The sequence below is a fragment of the Rhododendron vialii genome, chromosome 11a (assembly GCF_030253575.1).
Source record: "Rhododendron vialii isolate Sample 1 chromosome 11a, ASM3025357v1".
Taxonomy (NCBI): Eukaryota; Viridiplantae; Streptophyta; class Magnoliopsida; order Ericales; family Ericaceae; genus Rhododendron; species Rhododendron vialii.
In genome coordinates this window covers 36,404,225-36,423,602 of record NC_080567.1, presented here as the reverse complement: position 1 = coordinate 36,423,602, position 19,378 = coordinate 36,404,225, and the positions used below count along the sequence as shown (strand labels likewise).

Genomic DNA, 19,378 nt, shown 5'->3' with positions numbered 1-19,378 from the left:
ACTGTGGATGGCCTAAGCAATGTTTCTAATGTCACTTTTTTTTTTTTTTGAAATTATAAATTTTTCTGAAACATGAATTTATTTCTGATTTTTTTCCCCCTTGTTTGCCACTCTAAGTAAAGGTGATAGTGAAAAACTATTTCTAACAGGATTCTTGAAGAAGTAGTTTAAAATAAATTCAAATTAGGTGTGACGGATTTTTAGAAAGTGTATAGATTTCTTTTTTGAAAATAAAATTGCTGGATTGTGACCCTACTAATACAATTTTCTAGTTGTATAATTGGTACGTAATTTTCAAAATTTCCCTCCAAGAAATCATAGGTCAACCCCATACATTAGAATATAATAACAAACATCTACCAATGAAAAACAGAAAACCCACACCTCAAACAATGTCTTCATCTCCATCTTCTTCCTCCTCCTCTCCTCCACCAACCTCCGGCGACTCGCCGCCATCAAACCTCCCGTTAAAAGAAATCCCCGGCGACTACGGCATACCCTTTCTCGGCCCGATAAGAGACCGATACGACTACTTCTACAACCAAGGCAAGGACGAATTCTTCCAATCCCGAATCAAGAAATACAACTCCACAATCTTCCGGACCAATATGCCACCAGGGCCATTCATTGCCCGCAACCCAAAAGTCATCGCCGTCCTCGACGCCGTCAGTTTTCCCGTCCTCTTTGACACCGCGAAGGTCGAGAAGAAAAACGTCCTCGACGGCACTTTCTTCCCCTCCACCGCCTTCACCGGCGGCCACCGCGTTTGCGCTTACCTCGACCCCACCGAACCCAACCACGCCGTCTTCAAAGGCTGGTTCCTCTCTCTCCTCGCCGCCAGACACAACAATTTCATCCCGCTTTTCCAAAACTCTCTCTTGCATCTCTTCGCAAATGTCGAAGCCGAGCTATCGAAAAACGGCAAAGCAGATTTCAACACGTTGAGCGACGACATATCCTTTTCGTTCGTGTTCACTCTCTTCTGCGATCGCAGTCCTTCCGATACAAAGATCGGATCGGACGGATCAAAACTGTTTACGGAATGGCTATTCTTTCAACTTGCACCCCTGATAACCCTCGGATTAAAATACCTCCCCAACTTTCTCGAAGATTTTTTACTCCACACATTACCGTTGCCCTTTTTCCCTGTAAAATCCGCTTATAAAAGACTTTACGACGGGTTTTATATTTCCACGTCGAAAATACTGGACGAAGCAGAGAAATTAGGGATTCAACGAAATGAAGCTTGTCATAATTTGGTTTTCATGGCTGGGTTTAACGCATACGGAGGAATGAAAACTCTGTTTCCTGCTCTTATCAAGTGGGTGGCAATCGCAGGGGAGAGTTTACACCGGCGGCTAGCTAACGAAATCAGGACCGTCGTTGAGTCCGAAGGCGGGGTCACATTTTCGGCTTTGGACAAAATGAGTCTGCTTAAATCAGTGGTTTACGAAGCGATGAGGATCGAGCCGCCGGTTCCGTTCCAGTACGGCAAGGCTAAGGTTGACATGGTGGTCCACAGCCATGACGCGGCGTATGAGATCAAGAAAGGGGAGATGATCTTCGGTAATCAGCCATTTGCGACGAAAGACGGGAGGGTTTTTGAGAATCCGGAGGAGTTTGTGGCGGATAGGTTCGTAGGGGACGGGGAGAAGTTGCTGAAGTATGTGTATTGGTCGAATGGGAGGGAGACCGATGAGCCGACGGCGGAGAACAAGCAGTGTCCGGCGAAGGATGTGGTGGTGCTACTGGCCAGGGTGCTGCTGGTGGAGTTTTTCTTGAGGTATGATACGCTCACGGCTGAGGTTGGGACGTTGTTGCTGGGATCGTCGGTGACTATCACGTCGTTGACGAAGGCCGAGTCGACTGCGTGATGATTTTCATGAGATCATTACGCAGTGATTCATCTGCTGTTTGAAGGTTTAAACTTGAAGGGGCAATAGTAGTTTGTGCTTTTTTTTCGTTTTTTTTTTTTCAACAGTCAGGTGTTGTCCGGGCCACCGTTAAGGGCCGAAACTCTTCGACCATTTCCTCTTCGGTCTGGTCAACGACAAATCATCCATGCTGAAATTAGAGAATTCACAAAAGTTTACTTTTTTACAGTCTGATCCGTGTTGGGAAGACGGGTTAATAGTAGTTAAAGTAGGTGTATGTGCTAGCATATATAGCCTCCATTCTTGTAAAAAAAACTCTGTTTTGTGTGTTTGTTTATTTTTATTTTGATTTTTTATTAGATTCGCATCATATTTTTTACATTATTTATCCATTTACACAAATGGACTCTAAAAAATAAAAAAAAATTATGCCCAAAAGCAAAAAGAAATTTATTAAAGACAAAAAAATATCAAACATCTGGCTTTTTGTCTAAAGTATCTTATTATATAAACTTTTTGGACCTTCATTTCGTGCATGTCTTAGTCCTTCTATTAAACACACACACCCTCTCTCTCTCTCTCTCAATCCCCAAAGTGACGGAACTTTCTTTATCTTCCAAAAAGAGCTGAAGTAGCCATGGAGTGCTTATGCCTGAGCAACAGAAAGATTCCATTTTTTTTACAAGGAAAGAATAAAATTCGTAACGGACAAAGCAAGTAGTTGCAAATAATTCCAATTAACAAACTATATTGGTTTGCAGCAGAGATGCATGTAGTAGCTAGACAAGAAATATGATGCATGCATGCATGGATATGGTGGGAGCATGTAATATCCAATATTGTTGCAATTACAAGCTTAACATTATCCTCTCTTTTTCTTATGTGTACAACAAAAGAATTATGGGCTACGTACACTTTTGACCTTGATTGTGAGGTGATGGAGATATGCATGGAAAAATGTAATGACTATAAGAGAGGTTGGTGTGCCGTAAAGGATTCACTTGCAAGACAAGTCCACTCGACGACTTATCTGCATGTTAAGTATGGGTTTTTTTTTTTTTTTTTTTTTTCAGTTTAGTTTGCTAGGGACCTGCATGTTATGTTTATTAACCGACGCATATATGCCCGAGCCTAAAGGCACAGCTCGAACATTCAGCACACGCAAATAAATACTGAACAACAAATTCAACCAAGTCAGATGCATAGAACAAACTCAAACACATAAAACTTGATCAAACAAAAAAACACCATCCAAAACACCGATTAAAATAAAAAATGATATACATTAACTAACATGCATGCCTCGAGGAGACATCTTAAAAAAAAACATGAAGGGGTAAATGGGGTTGTGGTATCCCACCTTCAGTTTGTGGATAATACGATTATGTTTTGTAACAATGACCTGGAGGAGCTTATTAACATCAAAAGAATTCTTAGTTGTTTTCAACTCAAGTCAGGACTGAAGATTAATTACTTCAAAAGCTCTTTATGTGGTGTTAAAGTTCCTCATCAGGATGTGCAGTCTTTGGCGCAAGTTATGGGGTGTAAAGTGGAACGGTTGCCGATCAAATATTTGAGCTTGCTTTTGGATGCTAACCCCAACGGTGTTAAAGCATGGGATCCTATAGTGGAGAAGATGGAAAAAAATTAAGTGTGTGGCGTGGTAGATACAACTCTTCCGGGGGTAAACTTACCTTAATCAATTCGTCTCTGGCCAAACAACCCATTTACTTTATGTCAATTTTTAAACTGCTAGCAATGGTAGCAAAGGTGATAGAGAAAATACAAAGGAAATTTTTCTAGGGAGACACCATTGAGAAGAGAAGACTCCACTTAGTCAAATGGGAGGTGATTTGCAAGAAGAAGAAATTTGGTGGTTTAGGCATCACTACAAGAAAAATGAGAATATGTGACGAAATGCTGGTGAGGAAAGTAGATTTTGTCTCCAAATATGCCTATTTTGTGAGGAAAATATTTTTTCGTCACCAATTAAGAAGGTAGACAAATTTAAGGTGAGGAAATTTTATTTTGTCACAAAAAATATCTAATCAGTGACGAAAAAATAAATTTCGTCAGCAAAAGGGTGGACAAAAAAATATAAGGTGACAAAAAAATAAGTTTCGTCTCTGATCCATTTCCTCCATACGTTGCAGAGATACTTGCAATCATTACGTGACGAAATACTTTGTCACAAAAGGAAAGACTTTGGGGAGGAATTCTCTTTTGTCGTCCATTAAAGAGGAATTTTTTTGGGCACAACGAAAACTACGTCGTTTTGTACCCCTATGCTTGTCAACAAAAAAGCCCTAAATTACTAATCGATCTCACCACTCTTCACCCCTCCCTCCGTGTTCCTCTTTGGAGGTGCTCTCTCTTGCTCCTTCGCTCCACGGTCGGCCATCTCCTCCGACTCCGGCCATTTCATCCGACGACTTGAAGGCCAACGCCGTCTCCGTAGCAACCAAGTCCATACTCCGACTGTTTTTGACAGATCTCATCGCGCCAATTTCAAAGCTTCATCCCTACACCGAACGCAGACATCTCCCTCCACCTATATTGTGTAAGCTCGTTCTCCTCCTCCGTCCACCACCTCGCGAGAGCTCTCTTCCCTTGTTGCTTGTTGATACCGCCCAACTTCACCTCTTTCCTAAAATTTCTGGCCCATCAACTTGTCGAACCCTAAAAAATTGGGTATTTCTTGCTGGTGCTACTCTCTCTCTCTCTCCATACCTAGGTACGCATTATAACGCATACATGTTTCAATACATATGCACCAATCGATTTTTTCATGGCCTATAATATGGATGCTACTGTCATTTGGATAACTTGAGCAGCAAAACGTGTTCCACGTATGTAATGTTGATTTTTTAATGTGACCACCCAAAGTTCAAACCCCAAATACTTCTCCAAATGTATAAGATTTTCAATTTGAAGTGCATTTGGAATTGAAGTTATTGTTCTGAATGTCTCATTAGGTTGGTCCTGCATCTCAATCGATTTGGGAGTGTGTTCAGTTCTCGCGATGTGGCAACAATGGTTGGAGCTCGATCTGTCCACCTTTTTGAGTGTTAATTAGGAAGAACTAATCACATCACGGAGGGAACCATCGTCTCTTCAAAGCGGTTCGTTTTTAGCCCTTCTCCTTAGATATATAACATTCTAGCTAGTTCTACGATTTCTAGTTTAGTTCTGTTGTTATTGAAATTGACTTGCCTTTGTAAATAACTTTCCCCCACCAACTATTTGATTCTATATGCTTAATGAAATTTGTTTCTCAAATCTATCAGCCAAACAACTAATGTATGACGGGAGAAATTATTTACTTATCAAACCATATTCGATGAGATAATTGCTTGATTATACACTTGGATTAGATTCACTATGCAATTGTTGAGAATGGCCTACAAGCACTTAAGAGCTTGCAGCCCAAAGGGTGATCTCTGCAGGTTCAAATTTTAAGTAGTCTTTATTTGATGTTGTAGCGTTTTTGCTTTGTCTTGGTTTCAATACCCATAAGAGTTCAGAACCTCTTGGAGATGGTTCGCGCCTATGGTGCGGTTTCTAACAGAGTATAAAACCTATAGAGATGAGGTTTTGACTAAGTATTGGACAGGAATTTTTTTTGTCCATTTAGTTTTGATTCAGTCAATTGAAGATGTTGTGATACTAATTTTCCTTATGCATAATTGATACATTTTCTTTTGTTTCTTACTGTTCAGGCATGCGAGCCACCACACTCATTGAACCATTTCTAGTAATTGAGGTGATAGCCAGGAGCCCATGAGATTGTATAATCATGGCAGCCTACGAGGTCACCACATCATATGATCGGAATATCTTTGTTAGTCTAGCTAATTTTTTTTATTATCCATCTTAATCATGACAGCATTGAACATTAGGTTTTTTTTTTCCTTCTAATTTCTTTGTGATACTATGACTTAGTGCACATCCTTTACTGATTGAGATTTGAGTATGTAAAAACCAGTCTTCTCCTGAGTGAAGGAAGCTCTACTACCTAGTTATTACTGTTTTCTTTCTTTTATGTTTCTAGTCTTGTTAGTTATTTTTGTTACTTCTCTGAGAGATCTAGCGTACCTTAGTTTGGCTAACACAAGTGGAAATTTGTCCCATTTCATATCTTGATTCAATTTGTTACGCTTGTAGTATACATGGAATGATATTGACGAAGGAAAAGTTTGCTCCTTTGCCTCTTAGAGGATACATGAGCTGGATGGAAAGGTGTATCAGTTCTTACTTTGTTAGTGATGTTAGTGAAGCTTCTTTTGTGGAACACTTAGTGGCTATGGCTTGGACAATAGAGTTTTCATACTATCGCCATTCTTCCAGATCGTGTGGTCAAGAATGATTGAAAGAAACAATTTTCCCTTAGATGAGAGAAGAGCATATGGACTCCACACAAGGTAATGTATTTTTCATCATTGGACAATGTTTGTTCACTCTTTATGAGTTTTCAAAGACTTTCTTCCTCTGCAGGTCTATGACTTGAAAAAGAAAAAAGTTTCGTTACTTTCACTATTGAAGATGGATGGAGATCGCTCTACTGCCGGTTGATCAATAGCTTCTTTATGAGTTCATCTGCTGTGGTTTTTTTGGTTTGTCTCTCTGTTGCTAATCCTATTGGTCAAGTGTCCCTACCCTTTGTTTCTTGCTGGTCCTGCCTTAGCTTCTACACATCAATTGGTCATGGTATGTCTGCCTCTGAGATTGTTCTTGGTTCTGCTTATCTTCTACTCATTTCCTAATTGGCATCAGGTTGACACGCCATAAGAGCTTCAAGGAAGGACACAAGAGGATACTTGATGCAACATATTTGGTGGGTGGGGGAATTGACATTGAGCGAGTTAACTTTGTCTTCAACTATGACATGCCAGATTCTGCAGATACTTATCTGCTCTGCGTAGGGTACGTTCAATTTATTTCTTTTTTCAGCTTTGTTTTTTACTCAAGACCAGGTTATCTTCCTTGTGTGCTCCCTGAGCCATCTTTCTTGCTCTGCTTTTGTTTCACCTTTTTTGCAGGTAGGAAGAGCTATTAGGTTTGGTACCAAAGGACTTGCAATCACATTTGTTTCATTTGCATCAGATTATGATGTTCTCAATCACATTTTTTACTCAACATCAGTGCACATTGGCTTGATCATATTTTGATATGTGGAGGACTTAGATTTTGCCAACAATTGTCCATCATAGCAATCAATAAATGCTATAGAAAGTTTTTAACAGCGGGCAATGAACGCTATAGAAAGTTAAGACTTTTAATAACATGGGCTAATACAGCGTTCTCCGAAACGCTATCTATTACCTACTATAGTGTTTTTTGCACGCTGTGAAAGGCGTTTTTTGTTGTAGTGTGTGGATGGATTGTGACTGTACATGGGAGTTTCTTGTAATGTTTTTACTTTGTGCTAGGAAATGGAAAAGACGAAATTCTAACTTCAAGTATTTGGTTATTGTAATGCAAATGTGACTGCTTGTTTGGAGTTAATGGTCTGAACTTTTTTCTTCCAGTTTAACTCTTTCTTAATGGCCTCATGCAGCACAATGGGTAAAAGGCTTGCACAAACTGACCGAAGCATATTGATGCATCTTTGATTCATCCAAGCACTTGTTTCCCTTTTACGCACTTTAGCTATGCTTTTTGTCATTGTTTGTTTTGTTTTTTGGTTGGTTTGTTTTCATTTGTGGTTGGAACTTATTTACTAATGATAATGATAAATTACCGGTGTCCTTATTGGATAGGTGTCCAAGACTCCTTCTAATTGATGATGATGTTTTGCAGGTAAGAAGGGTTTTTGGATTGAATTGCATTGAACTTGTCAACCATGTTGAACCTGCTATTAAGGTAAGTCTTTTGCCATTTGTAGTATACTTGTGGAACTCTTGGGAAGTTTGAAATTCATCTTGGATAGTATTAATATGAATGAGTGGTGACATCGGTTAATGACTTGCTGGTTAGTACATCATGCTTTTCCTATTTACATTCATCATGAGAAAACTGGGCTGGAGTGGGCTATATATTTTTGTTGGTTTGATTTTCTACTTTTTTTTGTGCCCTTTTTGAGCATATATTTTCTATTTATAGAGATTATGAAAGTTTTTATGTTCTCTGGTTTGATGTTAACTATCTCCACATCCTATGAGTCTATGATAAACACAAATAGTCAATCAAGAAACAAATAGGTTATGTGGTATTCCTCTTGCTTTGGTATTGCTATACTGTTTGCTGCTGTGGTTTTTCTTCAAGAGACCTAATGTTTGACACTATCCAGCTTGGTTTCTGTTGTAGCTAATAATCATGGAGTTTCTGGGCTATTATTTCTCTGGTTTTAGACTCTTATTGCTCTGGTTTTGCTATGCTACTACTGCAGTGGTATATCTTCATCTATAGAGATCTGATGCAGTTGTTGATGCTAATCATGGGACTTTTTCATCTGTTGCTGATATGTGGTTTGAGGGTCTGCTGATCCGTCATGTCCCAAAACAGAGAGGTTTCCACCTCCTTTACGACGGGGACACGGCATGCACACGTGGGGACACAACATATATGGGGACACACAACTCCTTAGGTGTATAAAAGCTTGTAGCTTAACATAACAATCCTTGTATTATTCTACATTCTGCATTTAAATTCAGTAGGACTATAAGTATGGGCGGCCTTAATTTTTCAAACGGGCATGGGCAAATCTCTCACAAATATTGCCAATAATAACACAATTATGCTTAGAATCTGACTATACCATTGGATCAATTAAACATGGCTATTAGACATACACTTTACAGATAAATAGGCGACCAAGTTATACAAGAGTATGAGGCTTTTTATCTCTTTAAAAGTTTGGTTCTGTGCATTAATCTTCCCATGCGGTGAACTTTTCCTTGCTTAAGGTCGTGGTACTGGTGTTGTATTTTGAGTTAGGTCCTCACATGTTTCATTTGTATATTGTTAAGTTTACATAATCTATTAACATCATAACCAAAATATACTGTATCCTACTTTTCATGTGTGCAGATTGAATATATATGCATAAGTTTGGTAGCAGGGAAGATGGTATATATATGCTCTACTGAGAAGAGTTTTTGTTTGGATATATGCTTCTATGAAGGCTTTATTTTTGGATGAAGTTCCAAGTCTTCTTTTCTGGATATATGCTTCTATGAAGACTCATTTTTGGTTAAAGTTACGAGTCTTCTTTTTTTATTTTAATGATGCTACCGAACTATGATGAACATATATGGTATTGATGCTACCTTTCATGTTTTTGTCATGGGGACATTGATGCTTTAGACCCTATGGGTGCGGAAAGACATTTTGGTGTAGTGTACATAGTTCTCATGGTTAATGGATGTCTAATTTGGACACGATTATATTGGTTTATGAAGATGTGTTGGTTATTACATATGGGGTAATGTATAATTTATTTGTTTGTCTGAGTTTTGAAATGAAATGGATAATATTGTATTGTAAGAAGAGTGTAGGTGATCGACAATCTTTCATCACCTTTATTATTTTTTAATTAAATCCTTTGGTGACGAATTTTTTTTGTCACCTATGTGCTTAACTTGATCAATTACCTGCCACAATCGGTGACAAATTTGAAAATGGGTGACAAATAATTCTGGCAATGGTGACGAAATATTTCGTCATCAAAAAGCACAATTAGTGACAAAAAAATTTCGTCACCAAGCGATTTTTCCGTGACGAAATTTTTCGTCGTCAAAAAGCACTATGGGTGACGAAAACCGGATTTCGTCACCAGGGAGGAATCCTCGACAACCTTTAGTCAACAATTTTTTTTTCGTCACCTATACTATTTGTGACGAAAAACATGCAATTTGTGACGATTTTCATTTGTCACCTAATGCAATTTTTCTTGTAGTGCATGAAGAATTTGATGGTCCAAAATCTGGCCCTCTTGGCTAAGTGGTGGGTGGCGATTTCATAAGGACAGAGAGTCTCTTTGGGTGAGGGTCGTTAGAGGGAAATATAACTTGGAGCATGGCTGTTGATTTCCTCGTATGCCGATATCTGGAAGGGCTACTCAAATCTAGAAAGACATTTGCTCAATTGGGGATGTATCTTCTTGTATCAGCACTATTAGGGGTGTGCATGGGTCAGACGGGTCGGGTTCGACCCCGACCCCGACCCAACATGTCGGGTATCAATGTTTTTGGCCCCGAACCCTGAACCAAACGAGTGGGAATAACCGTCCGTGTACCCGATTTTTTTTGGTCGGGTCGGGTCCGATCAAAACCGAAGTAATCTATATGAATTGGTCGGGTAAGAAAAACAACACCTCGAGCCCCCGAATCGAAAACTGATTTTTTACAAAAATAAATAAATAAATAAACCCATACCCGACCGAACCACATGTTCGGCCCCACCCGAGACCCTTCGGGTCGGGACGGGTTCGTCAGGTCACGGGTTTTTTGCACACCCCTAGGCACTATCATCCAAGAGGGGTTTAGTTTACAGATCCACTTAGGTCATTCTGGAATCATGTTTGGCTAGGGGATACAACTCTTAGAGAGGATTACCCTCGGTTGTACTTAATTTCTTCTAAAAAATAAGCAGTAGTCAGTGTGATGAGGGGTGGACCTGAGAAGGGCAGTTGGAATCTGAATTTTAGCAGAGATTTACGTGACTGGGAAAACCTTCAAGTGGAGGAATTAAAACAGAGGCTGCAACTTGTATCTCTGGATTCGGCCAGACCAGATTCTGTGATTTGGAAATGGTCTTCTGATAATCAATTTTCGGTAAAATCAGTGTATATCCAGTGGGAGAACGGAAGCTACTCAAGAAGTCTGGTGATGAAAGCTCTATGGAAGAATCTGTACCCCCCAAGGGTGGAAATTTTCGCTTTGATGGCTATTCAATCCAAGGTGGCTACTAGATCCGTGCTTTTGGAAAGAAATTTGATTCCCGAAGGACAATTTGTCCTTTGCCTGTTTTGCTCACTGCACTTGGAAACACCTCATCATCTATTCATGCATTGCCAATTTTCTTGGGACGTTTGGTCGCGGATATTGGATTGGTGGCATGTGAGTTGGGTGTGCCCTCCTTCTTTGGAAGACCAGTTCATTTGGTGGGGTGACAGTAGATTCAGGAATTGGGAGAAAGACTTGGGAAGCTACCTTCTACGCAACATTGTGGTCCTTATAGCTGGTAAGAAATGCTTATGTATTCAGCAATGCTACTACAAATTGTGGGGAAGTGGGCGAATTCATCAAAACTAGAGTTGCGATATGGGTAAAGGCGAAATTTGACATCAATATGTACTCGGTGGAGGATTTTCCTGGATGGAGTCAGATTGTAAAAGCTGTAACATGGTTTGTTTGTTGAGATGTATGTCTTCCAACCATTTGTTGGAGGGTACTGATTAGTTGTTCTTTTTTTCTTCTGTTTGCTCGAGTAAGTGTGTATTCTTGCCACGCTCGAGCCTCCTCGAAGTATCCTTTCGAGTTATTATAATAGAGAGATGCTACATATACCACCATCCATCTACTACACCATCCACTATATTTTTTATGAGGCTCACTCCGGCCCCGAAAAAAATATAGAAAAATGTCCATAAATTTTAGAATAATATTTTATGAGACCCTGAAAAAAATCAGCTCCAAAGAATATCGGTAAGTATTATTTCTTGATTTGTAGGGACAAAACTGTTTAACTGCACAGTTTTGCTCCTACAAATCAAGAAATAATACTTACCAATATTTGTTGGAGCTGATTTTTTACAGGGCCCCATAATATATTATTTTAAAATTTATGAATATTTTTCTGTATTTTTTTTGGGATCCAATGTGAGCCCTACAAAATATGTAGTGGTTAGATGTAGTGTACCTAGACTTATTGATTATAAAATAGTTTTGTTTGTCGAGCAAAAAAAAACATGTCAAGACTAAAAATCTTCAAGCATATTGATCCTTTTGAGTTTCGAGGCTTCTCGATCCCAATTCTAAAAAAGAATGATATGTCTACAGAAGCCTAATAAGTATACCAATTCATTTGTTTAAGGGATGATATATGATAACAGAGAAAATTAAATTATAATACTCTTGATAAACATAAGTTAATACCAACCAATCTCATTTTATAAATTGGATGATAATCAGAAAAAACAAAGAACTTCTATATAAATTGGATATATTTTGTGCCATGATTGCGAAGAAAACGGACATATCAAAAAAAAGATTAAATTCATAACGGTGCTTTGAAAACATGATCCAATGGCCCTTATTAGAAAGAGATTTAGTAAGGAAATCAATATTTAGGTTTTCTTTTTTTGTTTCTTTTTTAATCATATGACTACGATTTTAACAAAAAATAATTCGATGGCGATAAATATTGCTCTCGTTTGTATGCCTAGACATTTTCAAAATGCCAATAAATAGAGCTTTTTTTTTTTCAAAATGTCTAGACATACGAGTGAGAGCAACATTTATATCTATCATATTACTCTTCCTTGAAATAATAGCCATGTGATTAGAAAAGAAAGAAAAAAGGAAAACCTAACTATTGCTTTCCTTACCAAATCTCTTTCTCTTTTTTTTTAGTAATATTTACTAATTTTTTCCTCTCTATCTCTATCTTTATCATGTCGGATTACTCTTCGTTAAAATAGTAGTCATGTGATTAGAAAAGAAACAAAAAAGGAAAACCTATTTGTTGCTTTCCTTACCAAATCTCTCTCTCCTTTTTTTTTGTAACATTTTCTTCCTCTCTTTATTTCTCTCCAAGTTGAGAGAGAGAGAGAGAAAATATTATGGAAAACAATTATTCTAGGACCACACCCAAATACATACCCACACATACTACACACTCTAGTGTGTGTGGGTGTGTATATGGGTGTGTCTTTTGAGTGTGGAGGTAGAATTACTCTACGGAAAAAAGAGAGATCGATTTAGTAAGGAAAGCAATAATCAACTTATCAACCATTTATCGGTCCTTGTTAAAATAAAATGGTTGTTATGGATAGACACCCAATCTCATCTTTATCTTAGAGCTAGCAAGTGTGTGTATATATATTTATAAAATTTACTTTTGACATTAATGTACACATAATGAGCTTCGGGCTCCCGCTAATAAAAAATTCTGCGTCCTCTACTGTCCAATAATGAATTATGATTGTAAATAAATTTATAATAGTACATCTCGATAACATTTGATACTAAAATAATAACGCATTTTTCGCAATTATTCTCGAAGAATCTATACTTTTTTCCAGCAATTACTCAAGTTAAAGGTTTTCTACAATTTCTTTTTCCCTCTCAGTTATCTAGCTGGTCAAGGTTATTATTGTAAATCAGGCCCAGTTTTAAGATGGAACAGGCCTGCACAACTCTGGTCCAAATACTACGGGATTTTCAAGGTATTAGGCTTATGAAGGCCCAAAGGATATGATTGGGCTGGGCATAGCCTATGCTTTGTTTGTGGAGATAATGCTGGGCCGGTCCCCCTTCTCAATTTCATAGTCCTTTGGAGTCCTTTCCCCGTAAGTCAAGTAGCCACTTTGTCCCTAAAAAAAAAAAAAAATTACTCTTACTTTCTTTCTCTTGTTTTCTCTTCTCAGCTTCAAAATTCAAAACGTAATTTGTGGAATTAACGAGACAGGAAATAAGGTTTGTTGAATCCTCTAAATAGTTTTGTCATCCTTTTAGCATTCTCGATCGGTCTCGCTTTCACGCATGTATAGCTGCTAGCTCTTCCCAAGTATCATGCCAAAACTAGGCTTTGATTTCCTGGGTGGTGGCACCCTTGCTGTGTTGTATGCCATTATACAGGCCTTTTTTGAGTCTTGGTATCTCCACACTCTCTCTCTCTCTCTCTCTCTCTCTCTGGAAAAAAAAAAGAGTATCATATAAAAATTTGACTGAAAAGAGGCCAGAGCCGACCATGATCCCCTCGCCATCTTGGTAACTTAACGTATATAGTCCCAAAAGCTAGCTCATTGTCACATTTTGACTCGTGACAGAAGTGAAACTCGAAAAGTTTTTCTTATTTTCCGAACTAGTAGTTAATAAACACCTCATAATAATACAAGAAGTAATTAGATGGGCTCGTTTAATTTTGTCAAAGATCAGTTTTCAAACACAATCATCAGAAAGATTCCTTCAACGACCAGCTTCATGAAACAATAGCTAGTTTTTTTTTTCTTAGTCAAACAAAACAATAACTTGTTAACTACTCCATATTTTCGTCGTTCGTAGCCGGAATATTTACACAATTATAATTTCTTTTTGCCAATCAATTTCACATTTAATATAGATTGACTTGTTTACAAAACCTCTGAGTGTCATGAATTAAATCTAATCCATGCGAAAATCTGCCGCGCAAACTTAATTATGAACTCCAAATTTTATAAATTGGAAATCAGCCTCGATTTTGACTCTGGCCTAATAACCCCATATGCAAGCTATGAATAATATCCAAAAAAAGAGAGGTTAGGATTGGATAGTACGCGAAAATATCATGATCAAGTACATCATCATATCTGACGGAATCGGTCCTTTAAGAATCGGTCAGAATTCGCATAAGCTCATCTAGATACCTCTGAGTTATCAGAAAAATACATCATATCGTATCACCCCGGAAACTTATTTGCTTATCATACATACTTTTTCTCCATATGCTTTTCAGATATTCCATAAATATTCCCATGTGGAGTATCATTCTTCAACCGATCCTGCTGATTTATCTTCTCGTGCATAGGTCATTCTTTTAGTTTGTTTAACACTGTGAGTAACATTGCTTCGCTAATCCGAAAATCAAAATATCTGGAATTAGATTTATGACTATTGAATAATAAAGCCCGAGTTAATAAGTAAACACAAAGGGACTGGGAAATTGTTATAATATATATATATATATATATATATATATATATATATATATATATATATATATATATATATATATATACACACAAATTACACAAATTATCAGGCAGATTTTTGGCTTGTTTGAGCATCAAGATCAACCTTGAAATTATATATCTAATTTCATATTTTTTTATTGGTGGATATAAACTACTATTTTAGCTTATTTTTTGCTTTAGTTATAAACCGGCAACTATACGCTGTACAGAATCTTTTAGTTTTGAACAGAAGTACTTTAGGCATATTTTACACTAAAAAAGGGCACAAGTATATAAAAATATTTTAACAGTATTTATAAAATATCGGATCTTTTTTTTTTTTTTATACTAATCTTTTACTTTTTTTTGGACAGTTGGGAGCTGTGACACATTCAATTAATCCAATAATAGTATAAAGTGTCAGATCTTATTTAATCGAAGATCACCTAATTTTTAGACAATACGTGGTTACCTTTAAAAGAGTACCAAAATCTTTTATTTATTTTAATAACCCGATGTTCAGGTTAACTTGCACACATCTCAACTAGTTTCGGAACCCTAATTAAAGTTTACGACCGGGCAAACCATCCACGGGCTGTAAGGTCAGGAATGTTTGAGTTCCAATCCATGAGATTCGACACATACGACCTCAAAAAAGATAAACACTTACTTATTTTCTTATGCCTCAAATTGGCCAAACTACCCCATGGGGTTGCTTAACAATCTGCTAATCTTTCTTTCCGTTTTTTTCTTTTTTCGGGTAGACAACAAATAAAAATACTAGTACTCCTTGCCTACCAGCAGCAATATATAAAGTTCTAAGATACCCACTGACGCTGCAAGCCCGTGTTATGCTTAATTATATATCTTTCTAATTAACTTGATAGCTTATACAAGAGAATATTTTTAAATATTTGATAATTGGATTTTCGGATCAACTTAAACCCACGTTGACTAGTACTTCTCGTGAAATTCTGAAAGTAATGACTAGATAAATTTTTCGATGCTTCTGAGAATTTTTGCTTAACAGGAAAAATCGAACTTGTGAATTCGGGATGATGATATTACGCTCTCATTCAACAAAACCTCTTAGAGTTGAGATCATAACACATATATTATAAACAAATAAATGTAACTATGTCACTTTTCTAAATATTTCTGAGCAAATTAAAGTCCATTACAAAATTAAGATTGAGGTACTCGATCGTAGTGTTGATTGATTTTGCTCCCACTTAGACTCTTGAGAGGAAAACGGTGAGAGTTGCTTGACTTCAATGCAAACAAACATGGTTTTCTTCTCTATGTATCTTTATCGTTTTGCTTTCTTTATGCTTTTCACACTTCGGGGGAGGTAAATGAAGGCCTGAAACTAAGAGGTTTAATCTGAAATTTCATAAGTGCTATCAACTTTTTTGGAGCCAGACTATACGAAGTAATTGCTCCAATTTTAATTGGGCTTTCCACATATGATTGGTGAAATTGTTCCTCTAGAATTAGTCGAGCTGCTTCCGGACAGGAGCCCATTTGTTTTGGGATTTTGGATTTTGATTTTTAGGTAATGAGTGTAGTAAAAAATATAATAATGATTGGAAATAGGGGTAATGATTGGAGAGAGATAGAGAGAAAAATGAAATGAATAATTAGAAAGAAATAAAATAATGATTAAAATCCAAAACCATTAAACGAATGGGTCCTGGTTTTCTTCTCTACGTATCTTTATCGTTTTGCTTTCTTTATGCTTTCACACTTCAGGAAAAAGGAAAAGAAAAAAAGGTAATCAAGGCCCGAAACTTAGAGATTTACTTCTTCCTAAGGTCTTAGATTCAAAATCTCATAAGTGCTATTAATTCTTTTGGAATCAGTTTATACGAAGTAATTGCTCCGATTTTAATTGGGCTTTCTACATGTGACTGGTGGAATTGTGCCTCTAGAATCAGTTGAGCTGCGTCCGGACACCTGAGTTATGAAAAGTAAGAGTGGGTATTGTATCGTGTCATCTCGTATTCGTATAGAATTCTCTCAATTCTAACCCGACCTGTTAAGCTTTTCATGTTATCGTGTCGTGTCATATTCTTATTTCGTATCAAAAATAGTTGATCCTAATCCGATAATTTCGTATTATGTTCTCGTGTCGTGTTGAAAATTCCCACGCCTAAGGAAATGAAAAGGTCAAAAAAGAAGGTCCCCTTATACAGAGCACACACCCTAACCCTTCCATTTGTCACATCCACATGTCCATTTTTCAGGTCCCCCTACACATTCAGGTGTGGGTGACGGACAGTGACCCACTCACCGCAGACGTGTCGCGATGGGATTGGCCTAGCACATTTTTTTAATCTGTTGACGTGGCGGTCGGAAAATATTAGCCTTGCGTTTGGGGTTTGGTTTTTTTGGGGAATAGTGACGGGGGGAAGGGCACGTGGCGGTCTCTGTCGAATAGTCACCGATGTTTGATTTTGTAGGTAAGGTCTTGATTGGGCCGTTGACTTTTTGGCTTGCGAAGGTGTGAAATAGAAACGGTTTTTTAACGCGGGTCAAAACGCGACAGTTATATGTCACCCGTTTTCGGTTTGCAACTAACTTTGAACAAAAATGGTACTCCCTCCGTCTGTGTTAATTTGTCCGTTGTCGCTAATTCGTACACATTAAAAATTTGTCGATATCTTTTAATTTGAATCCCAAAAAAATATGTAATGTAAATCTTATTTAATAGCTAGATCTCAATTAATTTTATTATATGAAATTTTCAAAATCGTGGAGCCTATTATAAATAATTTAAAATATGACACGAATGGTGCCGAGAATAGACCAACAAACCCCGACAAAGGTAGTAAGATTCAAGGAAAAAAAGTGTAGTTCAGAAAAGAAAACTGGACTCTTGGATTTTTTTTCTTGTAATGTAACATGCCTGAATTTTGAAACGATGCGACAGGGAGCTGTGTTTGAGATGTCTTCAATTTTTAAATACATTTTAGTTTTTTATTTATGAATTAAAACCTAGTTTTTGGTTCAGTACTGTAATTGTTAGTGAACTTCTTTTGGTTTATGACTAAAGTAAAAATTTTTTTTTTTTTTGGCCTGCAGTTTTATGAGTAAACTTTAGGGTTTATGAATTCGTCTTGATGGATGGGTATGATTACAAAAATAAAAAGCTACGGATTGGGTTCTACAAAAATTAAATTTACAGAACACATAGCACCAAACCATCTTCAAGTGTCAAGTGCTATGAAGATAACAATTTTTTTTTTAAATTCAAATTCTCTTTCTTTAATTTTTTATACTTTTCACAGGCGAATCTAAAAGCCCGGCTATATATAAGCAAAGACATAGTAATTAACAAGCAGTTGTCCCCTCTCAAGTTTCTAATAAAATATTTTATCGCCAATCAAAAAAAAAACAAGCAGCTGTCGAAATTAAAAAAAAAAAAAAAAATTTGTGGGGATCTCTGGATATTGATTTTTTCTTCCCCTTTTTCCTTTACAAGGGTACGTAATATTCTTGATAATCTTAGTCATGAGTCATGACTAACGTAGCTAAACACCACACTATATATATTCTAATAAAAGGCATGAAATGTTTTCAGAATTCATCTTGCGCGGTTTAAATGTTCTTGATATTTGAGGAGCAATTAACATAGGGGAGGAATTTGGACCGGAAAATTTGAGTTGATCGAATCGTAGGCTTTCACAATACAAAAATTATCAAGTCACGCATGACGATTTCAAAGATACTGCTACGCATATAGGAGGCGAAAATACTCAATACAACATTTCCCGCTAAATACATCATCTTATATACGTTGATAACCAATCTTCTAGATAATTAACAGCTTTGCACAACATTGATCGACGGAGCTAACTTTCGGTAAATTACATTGATAAGTTCACCTGTAATGGAAAGTTTCAAAATTTTCAACGTCTACCTACGTATCGACAAAGAGACCAAAACCATTACTACCTACGTATCTCGACAAAGAGACCAAAACCATTACGAGTTCCCGGCTCTAAAAAGTCAAATCTCAAATTTTCAATGTATAGATCCTTCCCCTAAATCTATTCCCATATAACACCTCCTCTAAATTAACAAGTTCAAAGTCCTCTTTTTGCCAAAAGTCAGCTCTTCTTTCTCCACATTTGTCTCTCCAAGAACAACAACAATCCTCACAAAATTGAGAGAGAGTGGGGGGACCTGTTTGTGTAATCGAGCTGAGCCGAGCCGAGCCGAGCCGAGTCGGGTTTTGTCGAGCTCGAGCTCGGCTTGTTTACAAAAATTTGAGCTCGAGCTCAGTTTAAGGCCGGCTTGAGTCTTAATAAGTAGAGCTTAGCCATTCATTATATGAGCCGAAAACTTGAGCTTGAGCTGGCTCGTTTACTAAATGAGTAAACGAGTCAAGCCGAACTCGCGAGCTGCTCGGTTCATTTGCAACCCTAGTTGTCACAAGTAATTATTCAAGAGTCCGGAGCATTGTCACACGGTGCTCAGAATCATTTCAAAACAACACATATTTATGTAGGATTATATATTTAATCGTAAACTCCATAAGAATGTGTAATTGGTCGAGTGATTGGGAGCACCTCATGACGGTGATTCTACTGAAAATCTCACGGTTGTCACTGTTTTACCGGCACAC

General features: G+C 37.4%; 1 protein-coding gene and 1 long non-coding RNA gene across 5 annotated transcripts; both read left to right on the top strand.

Annotated features, from left to right (window-relative positions):
* The first annotated feature begins 359 nt into the window (after nucleotides 1–359).
* Nucleotides 360–2,258, top strand: LOC131308189 (allene oxide synthase 3-like). The gene has a single exon (XM_058335029.1). The coding sequence runs from the start codon at nucleotides 363–365 to the stop codon at nucleotides 1,872–1,874; it is 1,512 nt and encodes a 503-aa protein (XP_058191012.1). The 5' UTR covers nucleotides 360–362; the 3' UTR covers nucleotides 1,875–2,258.
* A 1,961-nt stretch (nucleotides 2,259–4,219) lies between these two features.
* On the top strand, nucleotides 4,220–8,842 carry LOC131308199 (uncharacterized). 4 transcript variants are annotated; one of them, XR_009194371.1, is made up of 7 exons: nucleotides 4,220–4,434; nucleotides 4,850–4,996; nucleotides 5,594–5,685; nucleotides 6,039–6,295; nucleotides 6,369–6,487; nucleotides 6,648–6,792; nucleotides 6,914–8,842. It is a non-coding gene; the product is annotated as an uncharacterized LOC131308199 (long non-coding RNA). The 4 variants fall into 4 exon arrangements; XR_009194370.1 differs by having other exon boundaries at nucleotides 4,220–4,608; XR_009194372.1 differs by having other exon boundaries at nucleotides 4,220–4,996; nucleotides 7,674–8,842.
* Nucleotides 8,843–19,378: the final 10,536 nt, after the last annotated feature.